At 49.2% G+C, this 13,799-nt stretch overlaps 1 protein-coding gene across 4 annotated transcripts in view; it reads right to left on the bottom strand.

Annotated features, from left to right (window-relative positions):
- CASP9 (caspase 9) overlaps positions 1-13,799 on the bottom strand; it is a 30,517-nt gene that overhangs the window by 4,880 nt on the left and 11,838 nt on the right. For all 4 annotated transcript variants that reach the window (XR_010837338.1, XM_059066632.2, XM_067016996.1 and 1 more), the window contains 5 exons: positions 11,406-11,440; positions 10,306-10,482; positions 9,796-9,885; positions 8,467-8,614; positions 179-358 (listed from right to left, as the gene is read on the bottom strand). Coding sequence is in view for 3 of the 4 variants with exons in the window: in XM_059066632.2 (XP_058922615.1) it covers positions 179-358; positions 8,467-8,614; positions 9,796-9,885; positions 10,306-10,482; positions 11,406-11,440 (630 nt within the window). In the remaining variant the exon portion in view is untranslated. The remainder of the gene's footprint in view (positions 1-178; positions 359-8,466; positions 8,615-9,795; positions 9,886-10,305; positions 10,483-11,405; positions 11,441-13,799) is intronic.

The following is a 13,799-nucleotide window of genomic DNA, read 5'->3' as shown; positions in this document are numbered from 1 at the left end:
CTAGGCACCTTGACGGCCTCGCCCTGAGCTGAGGCTCAGAGAGGTGAAGTAACTGACTCAGGGTCACAAGAGGCAGAACGAAGTCTCACACTCAGGTCTTTTCTTCACAACACAGTTGCTTCTGGGGCAGATGGGGGGACCTGCTGGCTGGAAGGACAAGCTCTCACGATCCACTCACCTGGGAAGGTGGAGTAGGACACCAAGATGTCGCTAGGTGTGGGCAAACTAGACACGGCATCTGGCTGGTCGACGGTGACTGGGCCTTCCTGGAACGGGGTAGCATCTGGCTCAGAGTCGCTGTCAGGGGTCCTGTCTTCAGGGGAAGTGGAGGCCACCTCAAACCCCTGGTCTTTCTGCTCTGCAGGAAACAGAAACAGACAACACTTGCCAGTGAAAACACCCAGACCAGAGCTCCCACTTCTTGGTGCCACCAGCCTGAGAGGCCTGATTTCCTCTGGAGCCAGGGGCCTAGTGCTGGAAAAACATGAGCAGGAAACCAAAACAGGAGCTTTACTTTTACTATAACGAGAGTTTTCCACATTCATTAAGTAAAGCTGGGGGTGAGGGCAAGAATGCAGACATTTTTAAAACAGCTATAAAAATAAGTTACAAGATATACACCCAAAAGAATGGCAACCAGGTGTTCAAGCAAGAACTTGTACAGCAATGTTCATTACATTATTCACAACAGGCAAATGCTAGAAACCACCCACGTGTCCAGGGACAGATGAATGGATAAACAAAATGTCGAATTAACATCCAATGGAATATTGTTCAGGCTTAAAAAGGAATGAAGTATTGATACAGAAAACAATGTGGATGGGCCTTGAAAACATGGTAAGTGAAAGAAGCCAGACACCAAAGGCCATAGAATATGATCCCACTTATATGAAATATCCAGAAGAGGCAAATCTAGAGAGAAGAAGGCAGATTAGTTGCCAGGGGCTGGGAATGGAGTGACTGACTGGTAACGGGTATGGAGTTTCTTTTGGGGAAAAGATGAAATGTTCTAGAATTAGATGGTGATGATGGTCACACACATTGTGAATGTACTTAACCTCAACGAATTGTACAATTTAAAATAGTTTAAAATGCTAAATTTTATGTCATTAAAAAAATCACACTGGGACTTCCCTAGTGGTGCAGTGGTTGGGAATCCGACAGCCAATGCAGGGGACATGGGTTCAATCCCTGGTCCAGGAAGATCCCCCACGCTGTGGAGCAACTGAGCCCATGCGCCACAACTACTGAGCCCACGGGCCACAACTACTGAAGCCCACGCGCCTAGAGCCTGTGCTCCGCAAAGAGAAGCCCACGCACCACAGCGAAGAGTAGCCCCTGCTCGCCGCAACTAGAGAAAGCCCGCGCGCAGCAACAAAGGCCCAACGCAGCCATAAATTAATTAATTAATTAATTACTTAAAACAGCATACAGATTTTTTTTTAAAGTCACGTTATACAGCCTTAAAAAGGAAGGAAATTCTGACACGTTACAACACGGATGAACCCTGAGGACATTACGCTGAGTGAAATAAGCCGGTCACAGAAAGACAAATACTGCGTGATTCTGCTTACGTGAGGCGCCTCGACTAACCCAATTCATAGAAACAGAAAACAGAATACTGGTTACTAGGGGCTAGAGGAACGGGGAATGGGGATTAGTGCTTAATGGGTAAAGAGTTTCAGTTTTGCAAAAGGAAAAGAGTTTTGGACGTGGATGGTGGTGATGGCTGCACAACATGAATGTACTTAATACCACTCCAGAGCCAGACACTTAAAACTGCTTTTACCACGGTAAATTTTATGTGTATTTTATCACAGCTTTTAAATTAGAAAAAATTACCCCCAAAAAGGTCACAGAGCAGTATATATGTATGATCTGTTTGGCATAGATATGATGGATAAATGGACAGGAGAAAAAGAGAAAAGTCTGGAAGGAAACACCAATTGTTAACAGTGGTTCTTCTGAAGAACAAGAATCGGAGTAGGGATGGGCCCAGGACTTTGACTTTTCGCCTTTATACAGCTCTGAGGACTTTGATTTTGTTTGTTCTTTAATGAGCATGAACTACTTTTTATTTATTTATTTATTTATTTTTGGGCTGCGTTGGGTCTTCGTTGCTGAGCACGGGCTTCCTCTAGTTGCAGCGAGCGGGGGCTACTCTTCGTTGCGATGCACGGGCTTCTCATTGCGGTGGCTTCTCTCGTTGCAGAGCATGGGCTCTAGGCGCGCGGGCTTCAGTAGTTGTGGCACATGGGCTCAGTAGTTGTGGCTTGTGGGCTGTAGAGCGCGGGCTCAGTAGTTGTGGCACACGGGCCTAGTTGCTCCAGGGCATGTGGGGTCTTCCCAGACCAGGGCTCAAACCCGTGTCCCCTGCACTGGCAGGCAGATTCTTAACCACTGCACCACCAGGGAAGCCCAGCATGAACTACTTTTGATCTCATGCGTTTACCGACCAATTATTATGTACTTTGATCATTTTGTCCTTGTTGATTTTTTTTTAACCATATTTGTGGCTTCTTCCCCAAACACACATTAAATCTCAACATTATGATCAAAACAAAACAAAGCCTGGCCATGTTGGCAGCAGCCAAAGACAACCATGGCTAATGGTTTGCTGCACCTCCTTCCAGTCTTTTGTGTTTTGTTTTTACCTACTTATTTGCAGGTTCAACTAATCATGCTTTATTCCCTTATCAGGGCATCACGAGGATTTTCCCCAGGTTACGATAAAGGCTTCTTTAAAATCATGGTTTATGACACAGACGGCAGAGACACATACACACGGAGTACCCCTGGGGTACAGAGCACCAACACGGGCACTGAGGAAGACAGAAAATAAGAAGATGGGGGAATTCCCTGGTGGACCAGTGGTTAGGACTCCGCACTTCCACTGGCAAGGGCCCGGGGTTCAATCCCTGGTTGGGGAACTAAGATCTCGCGAGCCAAGCGGCACAGCCAAAAAAAAAAGAAGATGGGATCCTGTCTGGGGAGCTAAACACCCAAACTGAAAAAACTCTGCCCTCAATTTACATTGAGACTTGGATTTAAAAAAAAAAAAAAAAAAAAAGGACTTCCCTGGCATTCCAGTGGTTAAGACTCCATGCTCCCAATGCAGGGAACTCGGGTTCAATCCCTGGCTGGGGAACCAAGATCCTGCATGCTGTGCGGAGCAGCCAAATAGATTAAAAAAAAAAAAGATATAAAAGTGATCTCTTTTATTTTTTTGGTAGGTATACAATTGAGGCAACTGTACACTATCTTACGGTATCCCCTATTAAGACAACCGAGGGCTTCCCTGGTGGCACAGTGGTTGAGAGTCCGCCTGCCGATGCAGGGGACACGGGTTCGTGCCCCGGTCCGGGAAGATCCCACATGCCGCAGAGCGGCTGGGCCCGTGAGCCATGGCCGCTGAGCCTGCACATCCGGAGCCTGTGCTCCGCAATGGGAGATGCCACAGCACTGAGAGGCCCGCGTACCACTAAAAAAAAAAAAAAAAAAAAAAAAAAAAAAAGACAACCGAGGTGAGAAAAATTGCCATTCTTGGCAATTCTGTCTTATGGATACCAAATAAGGTGGATCTTATAAGCGATTCTACCTCACCCTATCTTGCGTCGGCAGCTGGAAAGCACAAAGCCAATTTGTGGGCCACCTCTAGCAAGCACACAGAACCTCACAAGATGCACTTCTAGATGCCAAACTTACTCCTATTCTTTCCTTGCATTTCTATTTCCTCCTTATTTATTTTTCTCTGTATTTTGTTCTACTACATCACTTGTACTTCCTTGAGTTACCTCAAACCCTTTTATGGAAACCAAAGAAGGCATCAAGTCATAGGTAATGGGATCCATGGAGATGTTTACACCCCTGACTCAGTAATTTCCTAAGGAAATAATTCAAGTGAAGCCAAAAGCCCTCAATACAAAGACATTGGTGGTCATGTGAGCCAAAAACTGGATACCACCGAAATGGCCAACACTAGGGAATGGTTTAGTAAGTGAGTGCGTATCACTACAATGGAGGATTATAAGCCATTTGAACAGTGACAATGGAGACTGTGGAGACGTGGGGTGATGCTTCAGGGATAAGGTTCAATGAGAAATGCAGACTGTGCCCCTCGGCCAAGATCCAAAGGTAAGAGGCAAAATGAGACTGCCATGTTGGGCTCGTAGGGTTCTGGATGCTTCTTTTTTTAAGTTGCCATATTTTCTGTCTTTTCTGTTTTAAAACCCAAACTCCCCCAGAGCAGTGGCAGGCCTGGAAAACAGAGGGTTAGGACTCAGGGCAGGACTTGGGCCACACACAGCTCAACCACAGAGCCACTGGGGCGGTGACGCTGCAGGACACGTTCTGGGAAGAGTTCCTCCAAAGCAGAGCTCACTGCAGAGTGAGCTCACTGCAAAGTGTTACTTCAGAAAGGAAGCAGCTGAAAAGAGCTTCAGCAAAGACAGGCAGAGGGCCGAGGGGCCTGGGGTTCCGCAGGGGGGCGGTTTCTGGAGCAGGTGGTTGTGACCCAGGCTCCCATGTAAGAAGGGAGAGCAATCCTGGTGGCAGAAACAGCACCTGTCGGGCAGGTCTCTGGGCAGGAGAGCTGGAGGGTTTGTGTGGCTAGATCCACAGTGGGTAATAGCAAGGAGGGAGGGAGGTCACAGTTCACCCAGGGAAGCTGGGGTCCCATCCACAGGGGACAGAGACAGGACAAAGACGCTTCTGGAAACCCCATAACAATAACCCCAACATCTACTGACCGGACCTCCCTGGCGATCCAGCGGTTAAGACTCCGTGCTTCCACTGCAGGGGGCACGGGTTCGATCCCTGGTCGAGGAACTAAGATCCCATATGCCGTGCAGTGTGGCCAAAAAATAAATAAAACCTTAAAAAAAAAAATCTATTGACCTCTCACCCCATACAACTAAAGCTCAGAAAACTCGGTCACTTGTCTGTGGTCTCACACCTAATGCACAGGGCGCCGGGACTCTGAACCTCTCAACCACCCTGCTGCTTCCCAAGCCTGCCAAGGGGACCTCTTAGATCCGTGAAAGCTGGACTACGGCACGGCTGCCTCAGGTCGCTGCTTCCGGGTGTTTGCTTGGTCGAGATTCTGAAATCTGCCCTAGGTGAAGTCAGACAGGGGAGGGGACCTGCGATGGGAACCTGGGGCTGCCGCTGGGTCTGCCCGGGCAAGCAGGGTGCAGCGGGGGAGGGAGCGCTTCAGTGGGGGATGCCGTAGGAAGGGCCCAAGGAGACGGGTGGGGGCTGCCTGTGAAAATGGGACGATGGGATCTGAGAGGGGAGGATGGGGGTCAGAGGAAGAAGGAGTCAGACAGGGGATGCTGGCTGTGTCTCCAGCCACGTGTCATCCTCCTACAAATCTGCTGGGAAGGCCTCGCCTATGGATTATGCATTTAAGCCACTGCTTTCTTCTTCAGGAGCCTTATTGATTCAAAACTCCCTACAAGGAAGAATAACATCCCATAAGAATAAATACACAGCGGGAAGAGGAGCCGTTCCCTCAGCACATAAAACCCACAACCACTGTCGTACGTTATTCTTCCTTTGCAGCTTCTCGGCATGATCTCTAAAGTTCTGGAGGGGTCACCCCAAAATTTAGGCCACTCAGCTCTGGCTGAGTTCAACATGCTAACACTGAAGTTTCACACCAAAGTTACTGACTTTGAGGCACGTTCTTCCGTGTTGGTGCCCGCACTACCTCTTAACGAAGGGGCGGGTGACATTTAGAAGATTTTTTAATTGATTTAAAATGTAACAACAGTGAATCTTAACATAGCAACCCAAGAGTCACCAAAATCCAGGGCAGACATTCAGAGACCTGTAAACAACAGGACACCAGTCACCAGACACCAAACAACAGTCACTGACGTTTGGGTATTTCTGTCCTCAGCCGATGGTGGCGCCACCATGTGGCAACAGCGTTAAACATAAGATCCCGCAGCAGGGAGCTAAGCCGAGACCGCCGCTCCAAAAGTGGCAGGCACCTTAATCACTGCGTTCCAGCTTTGGAATCCTGCTGTTGTCAGTGAATTGTTTGCTTTTGTTTTTAATGGCAGGAGTCCACATTACTTCAAGCCATATTTTTATATGGTTCTATTTCAAATTCAAACAGTTAGAACGCACATAAGATGCAAGCATACTGTGGGCTTTGTGCCAGGCTGGGCACCCAGCTGCAGGGTGGATGGGATGGGCTCTGCCCTCAGAGAGCTGACCAGGGGACGAGGCCATTTGAATGCAAGGAGAAAGTGTTAAGACAAGGGAAGAATGGGGGCTGCAGGAGCACAACAGCCAGAGTGAACCCTGACTTTGTGCAAGGAAGGAGGTGTTCAGGGAAGCCTTCCTGGAAGCGGTGACCATAAGCCGTAACCAGAAGGATGGATGATTAAGAGGTGGCCAGGAGACAAGGCAGAGGAATGGCATATAGAAAACCTGAGGAGTAAGCCAGACCCTGGTGTCCTGGGAAGGCTGAGCAGCGCTGGGGTGGGCACAACATGCCAGGAGGGGGAGGCGAAGAGGTTGGGCCCAGATCAAGGGCCCAGCGGCCCCGCTAAGGAGTCCAAAGAGTAACACCACAAAGATCCTCCTTTGCTGCTGAGAATGGACAGTGGGGTGGGCCCTGGCCCAGAAGACCGGCTATCTTCCCCAGAAAGCTGGCACCCCAGCTCACCCTTCAGTCAGTTTTTCCTTTGATTCACAGGAGAAAGAGGGACCACGCCCTTCTGAGTAAGACCATCACTTGACCACACATTCTGGATCGTAAGAAGAAAGGCAAGTTACAAAGGATTTCAACCCAAGAACAGCAGCCTCTCTCTCCATCTACCTGTCATCGTCACTCTGAGATAACTGCACTGGTGACAGGGGTGGGGCTCTTATGTGACGCTCTTATGTGATCCTCTGGGGTCAGCAGGAGGAGGGAGGCCAGGTTTCCAGTTAGGAAAATGAACCAGGCAATGTGTTAGGAGACACACTAGGGACTTCCCTGGTGGTGCAGTGGTTAAGAATCCGCCTGCCGATGCAGGGGATACAGGTTTGTGCCCTTGTCCAGGAAGATCCCACATGCCGCGGAGCAACTAAAGCCCGTGCACCCCAACTACTGCGCCGGAGCTCTAGAGCCGAGCCACAACTACTGAGCCCGTGTGCCACAACTATTGAAGCCTGCGTGCCTAGAGCCCGTGCTCCGCAACAAGAGAAGCCACAGCAATGAGAAGCCCTTGCACCGCAACGAAGAGTAGCCCCCTCTCGCCGCAACTAGGGAAAGCCCACACACAGCAACAAAGACCCAACGCAGCCAAAAATAAATAAATAAATAATAAATTTATTTTTTTTTAAAAAAAGAGCCACAATGATTAGTATGTGAGAGATAGTAACACTAAGAGCTAGGCTCTGTTACTATCCCTATTTGCCAAGACTTGTAGAGATTAGGTGGCCCGTGGCTGTGCAGGGAGTAGCTAACCCAGGATTTAACCCAGTGTTCTCCGTCACTCATGGCCAAGTTATAGGCCTGGGTCATGACAGTGACTTAACACAGTTCCAGTCAAATGATAAGTTCCAGGGGACAGAGACCCCACCTCTGCATCTCTACAGCCTGGTGTATACAGCAGGTGGTCAATAAACTTCCTGGATGAATCATATGACCAGAGCCTGCCCTCCTAGACAATCTCTCCCATGACTCCCCGCCAATGTGGAACAGTATGAGACAAGTCACCGTGTGCAGAAGAATATGCCTCAGGTGCCCACGTTACAGGTCACCGGTGGCGTGCAAGCCGACAGCTCTACGGTATAACAACGCCCGCTTCTCTGGCAGATCAGGCCAAGGGACAAGGAAGTGATATGCCTTTCAGACATCCCTGCCCCTGGAGACGCCATCATGTCCCATAATCCAGGACACATAATGTTGTTCTCTCTTCCCTCTTTTTTTATTTTATAAGAAAACCAGGTAACGTTGAAGTAGGGCTCGGGTTTAAAATCAGAACATATAGCAAAACGACAAACAATCTAAATAATCCTTAAAAATTACTGAATCCCCAGGACCTAAGCCTTTGGGAATTCCAGTAGATAATTCAGCAATGGCCTCCCTTTCTCTGCGGAAGGGGGAAGGGAGTCTGGTTGATGGAGGTCAGGGGAATGAGGATATGGAAAATGAAAGAGGTTTTCTCTCTCCTCTGCACTGTTTGTTTTTGCCAAGTCTCTGGGGCTGAAGTGGCCACAGCTGAATGACCCCCTGACGCTACGGCACTGTGAGACGGAAGACACAAACCTCTAAAGGCTGGACAGAGCTGAAGCTACTCCAGCTAGATGGGGGTGCCGCATGCGCAGAGCAGTGACCATGTTTGGGACGCCCCCGGCTGCCTGGATCAACCCCTGGGACATCGAGAGGAGCAGTGGAGAAGGAAGTAGGCGGTGGCTGCTTCCCCACTAGACTCACAGGGGCAGGGAGGCTGAGGACCCGCCTACCTCCACCACAGGCCTGGACGAAGAAGAGCTTGGGCTTCCCTCCCAAGCTGGGGCAGCCAGTTCCGTTGAAGATGTTCACGATTCTCTCGACAGACACGGGATATCCATCTGTGCCATAAACAGCGCCCGGGAACTGGAGGTGGCTAGCCTAGAAAACCATGAATCCTGGTGACAAACCCAAGAAGTCAGGGTAGGAATCCAACAGCCCATTCAGAGGCTTCGTGGGGGCCAAGCACTTGGAGGGTCCCACCCGGGGGCACAAGGCTGAGTTACAGCAGGTTGGTCCCGGGCGGCCCCTGGTCCACCTCTACTCCAGGGGTCTGAAACTCACATGCCTATGAGCACCAGACAGCCTAACTCGAGGGCACTGGGCAGCTACCTCCAGATCAGCTGCTCTCAAAGTGTGGTCCCTGCAGCAGCAGCATCACCAGCACCTGGGAACTTGTCAGACGTACAAATTCCTGGCCCCCCCCCCAGACTTCCCAAATCAGAATCCCTTGTAGTGGGACCAGCAATCTGGTCCTTCAGGCACCTCTCTCGCAGCGAAACGTTGAGAACTGCTATCCTAGACGAATTCATCTCAAACTTTACGTGCACGGGGATCTCGTTAAGGTGCAGGCTCTGAATGAGAGTCCGCACTCTCAAGAGCTGCCAGGTGATGCCCAGGCTGCCGGTCTAGGGGCCACACTGTGAATGAAAGAACCAAACGGGCAGCCAGCCCCTGCCCTGCCAAAGGCCAGAGCTTCGCTCCGTGAGGATGCTGGCCTGATGAGGTCAGACCTTTGCGGCTTTTCAAGATAAGCCGGAAATCCTGATTTGGGGGCTAAAGTTGCCGGTTTCGAAAACACTGTGCAATCCATAGGTGTTGTCACCTCTGTCCTGTCCAGCCCCTCAACTCAAAAGGTGGGGAAACTGAGGCCCAGGAAGGGGGAGGGGCGTGGCCACAATGACCCAGCACATTAGTGGCCAAGCCCAGAGTGGGTCCCAGTGTCCCGACTCCCAGCCAGCAGCAAACAGCCCGGAACAACACCAAGCAGGACCGAGGCAGGAACTGGGAGGTCTTATGAGCTGAGCCCAGCCCTGAACAAAACCCAGCTTGTCTTTTCCTGCCTCTCCCAGACAGCTTCTCCCAGGGACACCGTGCCACCCAGGAGGAGCATCAACTCCTCAGAGGGCAAACGGCTCCCGAGAAAACAACAGGAGGTGGACAGGGCCCTGCGGCTCTTCCTACAGGGCCAGGGTGTCTTGGACACAGGAAAGGACAGGGCTCCGCGCAGCCTCTCAGGGCAGCCTTCCCAGGCACCTGCCCCAGGGGGTGAGGCCGCCTACCTGACAGCCATGAGAGAGGACGACCACCACGCAGCAGTCCAGAGCACCGTGGTCCCGCCGCGCCAGCTCCACCAAAGCCTGGACCATTTGCTACAAGAGAGCGCTGAAGGTGAGCCAGACCACAGACGGATCAGGTCCTTGTCCTGGGCCTGCCCCCTGCTCCCAGGGCCAATAGTGAAGCAATGACAGTCCCAGCGATCACAATAGCCACCATCCTTGGGGAAGAGATGCTGGGCTAGGCACTCTTTAGTTACTCCTACAATGACCCGAGGAAGTGAACGTGGTTCTAGACAAAGAAGCTAAGGCTTGGGAGTCACACGGGTAGTGGGAGAGCCAGTCCTCAACCCGGGTCTCTGAGTCTGAAGCTTGCACTGGTAACCACTGAACCATACTGCCTCTCATGGTCCTACAGACCGAAGGGCTCGTCTTGGGGAGTCATTTGTTTCCAGGGTCCCTCGCAGGACACTACCCCGCCCGCCCCCCATCTCTCTCTGTGCACAGGAACCATACCTTGGCAGTCAGGTTACACTTCACCTCCACCACGAAATGCAGCAAGTGGAAGCGTTGCTGCATCCTCTCACAGTCAATACTGGAGCCCGTGCGGGTCCTGAGCCCCGACTCGTGGCAGAAGTTCACATTGTTGATAATGAGGCAGTGTCCACAGGGGTCTGCGTTCAGGACGTATGCCTGCCCAAGCACGGAGACCAATGTAAACCGGGGTCTCGTTGCAGTCCTCGGGAGAGGAGGCGACCCCCTGGGTCTCACTCATGGGGTAGAGGGTCTAGAGAGATGGGACAGAGCATGCAGTCTGCCTCCCTCTGAAGGAGGGGTCTGGGATCTACACCCAGCATTCCAGACTGCGAAGCAGACTAGGGTGCACACTAGCTGTGTGACAGATGAACAGCTAAACTTGGGACCGAAGATTAGCTCCCATCACAGTATTCAGGGATGGGAGCTGCTAGCTTAGAAATCCAACTCCCCTAGGCATTCATCCCAAAAGGACCTAGAGGTCGCCCAGTCCAGGGGAGCACCTGAGAATCGCGTGGTCAGCTCTGCCAGCAGACTCTCTCCCGGGCCACCCTCGGAGAGTCTGAGGCCACTTCCTCCAGAGGTTCAACGTTTCCCTAGTAATTCTCTCTCACAGCAGCCAGTTCTTTTTGTTTATGGTACTTAACAGTGTTTATACTTATGTATTTCTTTGTGTGACTAGCCTCTGCTAGGCTGATGGCTCCATGAAGGCTAGAAACTCGAGTGGTCTGTTCCCAGGTGTCCTAGCACGAAGCCCAGGGCTGACACACAGGAGTCACGTGATAAATGCTGTGACTAAGACAGAGAGTGACTTGGTCTGCGGTGGCTGCTGCAGCCGATTCTGATGCCCACCACTCGTTAGATCTAAACTTCACAGACGAGGAAAGAGCAGGGTTAGACCATCTGCTGCAGGAAGAGCTGTACCAGGGGCAGGGTGCTGTAGGGGGCCTGGGAATGGGACCCTCTCTCCAGCTGGGCTGAGTTCCCTGGGCCCCTGACACAGCTGCAGGAAGGATCTGGGAAGTGGAGAGCAGAAGAACCCAAAGCCAACACAACTGGCCCCAAATCACATGAAGACTCACCAAGTCGGCATTTCCCTTGGCTCTGTCCTGAGCACCTGGAGAGAGAGAAAGAAGGAAAACTTGAATGTCAGGGTCCAACAGGGGAAGGGCAAGGGACACGGTGAGGACAGCTCCCACAGAAACACAGAGAAGCAGGAACTCAGGAACCCTCAGGAACTGCTGGTGAGAGCCAAGTGGCACAGCCACCTTGGGGAACTGTTTAGAAGTTTCCAATAAAGTTAAACACACACCTACTCTCTGACCAGCAACTCCACTCCCAGGTACATACCCAAGAGAAATGAGCACAATGGGCACAAAAAGACTTGCCCGTGAATGATCACCGAAGACTTATTCATAATCTCCAAACTAGAAACAACCCAAACATCCATCAACCAGTTGATGGCGGGACTTCCCTGGTGGTCCAGTGGGTAAGACTCCATACTACTAATGCAGGGGGCCCGGCTTCAATCCCTGTTCGGGGAAGTAGATACTGCATGCATGCCACAACTAAGAAGTCCACATGCCGCAACTAAGAAGCCTGCATGCCACAACTAAAGATCCCGCATGCCACAACGATGATCCTGTGTGCCACAACTAAGACCCGGCACAGCCATAATTAATTAATTAATTAATTAATTAATTAATTAAAAATGATAAGTAAGTACTAGGTATGTAATGTACAACATGATAAAGATGATTAATGCTGCTGTATGTCACAAACAAAAGTTGTTAAAAGACTAAAAAATTAAAAAAACAAGTTGATGAGTAAGCAAACTGTGATACAGCCATACAAAGGGATACCGCAGAGCCTAAAAAGGAATGAGTTATGTGCAACACCATGGATAACTGCAAAAACATCAGGCCAAGTAAAAAAAAAGCCAGCAGAGTATATATGGTGTGATTCCATTTATGTGAAATTCTAGAACAGAAAGACATAAGGAAGCTCCAGGTCTGCTCCCTCTCTGTGGAACCCATAGAGCCCAGCACACAGTAGGTCCTCAGGGAATAGCTGAAGAATGAATAAATAAGTAAAGATGGTCATTTTTCCTTCAGTATCAAAAGAGTTTTCATTTCAACTAGCAAGAAATCAACTGGCCACCAGCCTACAAGGTTACAGGACTTTTTCTTTTTTAAACAAATAGAACACATTGACCATCTCCAAGTCACATTGGAGACTATTCGCATGATCCAACTATGGTGCCATTCATTGCTCAGAGCGGGCCTGGACCTTGTTGGAAACTATTCTTTTGCCAGTTTAAAAGTCATGCCAGAAATGCATTTACATTCCATCTTTTAAATTAGAAATGGTTTTACCTACCCTGAAGACTCCTATTAGACCACAAACTTAATTCTTTAACAACTGCTCATTTCCAAAATTCTACTGCACCCCAAAAATATACCATTATCTACAACTGAAAAATGTATTCATTTCCTGAATTAGCAGTAATGATCCCTAAAGTGAGAGAGTAACATCATCAAAATGGCAGAATAAGAGTTTTCTACCGCCTTCCCCCTCCCAAAGAACACCAATTTTCACAATCACCCATGGACAAGAGTGCCTTTGTGGAAGTCCAGGAGTCCAGCAGAGAAGTTCCAGTACACGATTGGTGCAAAAATCCAATTATATAGGACACATTGAAGAGTAAAGACTGGAGGGGGTTACGCCTTCTTCAAATGCAAAGACAGCGACATAAGACTTGGAGGAACATGAAAAATCAAGGAAACAAGATACCACCAAAAGAACATGAAAAATCAAGGAAACAGGATACCACCAAAAGAATATAATAGTTTTCCACAGTAACTGACCCCAAAGAAATGGAAATCTATGATTTGCCCAATAAAGAATTCAAAATTGTTTTAAGGAAGCTCAGTGAGCTATAAGAAAAGACAGAAAGACAATTCACCAAATCAAGAAACCTATACACAAACAAAATGAGAAGTTTAACAGAGAGATGGAAATCTTAAACACACACACACACACACACAAACTGTGGCTCAGAAAAATACAATGAGTGAAATGAACTATGCGATAGAAAGCATCAACATCAGACGTGACCAAGCAGAAGAAAGAATCTGTGTAGAAGACAAGTCATTTGAAATTACCCATTCAGAAGAGGACATAGAAAAGACAATGAAAAAGAACAAAGTAAGCCTATGTATGTAAAGCCTGTAGGATATCATTCAAAGAAACAATCTATGCATTATTGGAGTCTCAGAAGAAGAGAGGGACAAAGGGGCAGAAAGCTTATTTAAAGAAATAATGGCTTAGAACTTCCCAAATATGGGGAGGGATTTGGACATCTAAGTTCAAGAAGCTCACAGATCCCCAAACAATTCAACCAAAAAAGATCTTCTCCAAGACACATTACAATAAAACTGTCTAAAATCAAAGACAAAGAGAGAATTTTAAAAGCA

The sequence above is a fragment of the Kogia breviceps genome, chromosome 1, assembly GCF_026419965.1.
Source record: "Kogia breviceps isolate mKogBre1 chromosome 1, mKogBre1 haplotype 1, whole genome shotgun sequence".
Classification (NCBI taxonomy): domain Eukaryota; kingdom Metazoa; phylum Chordata; class Mammalia; order Artiodactyla; family Physeteridae; genus Kogia; species Kogia breviceps.
This window is presented reverse-complemented; position numbering and strand designations above follow the sequence as displayed.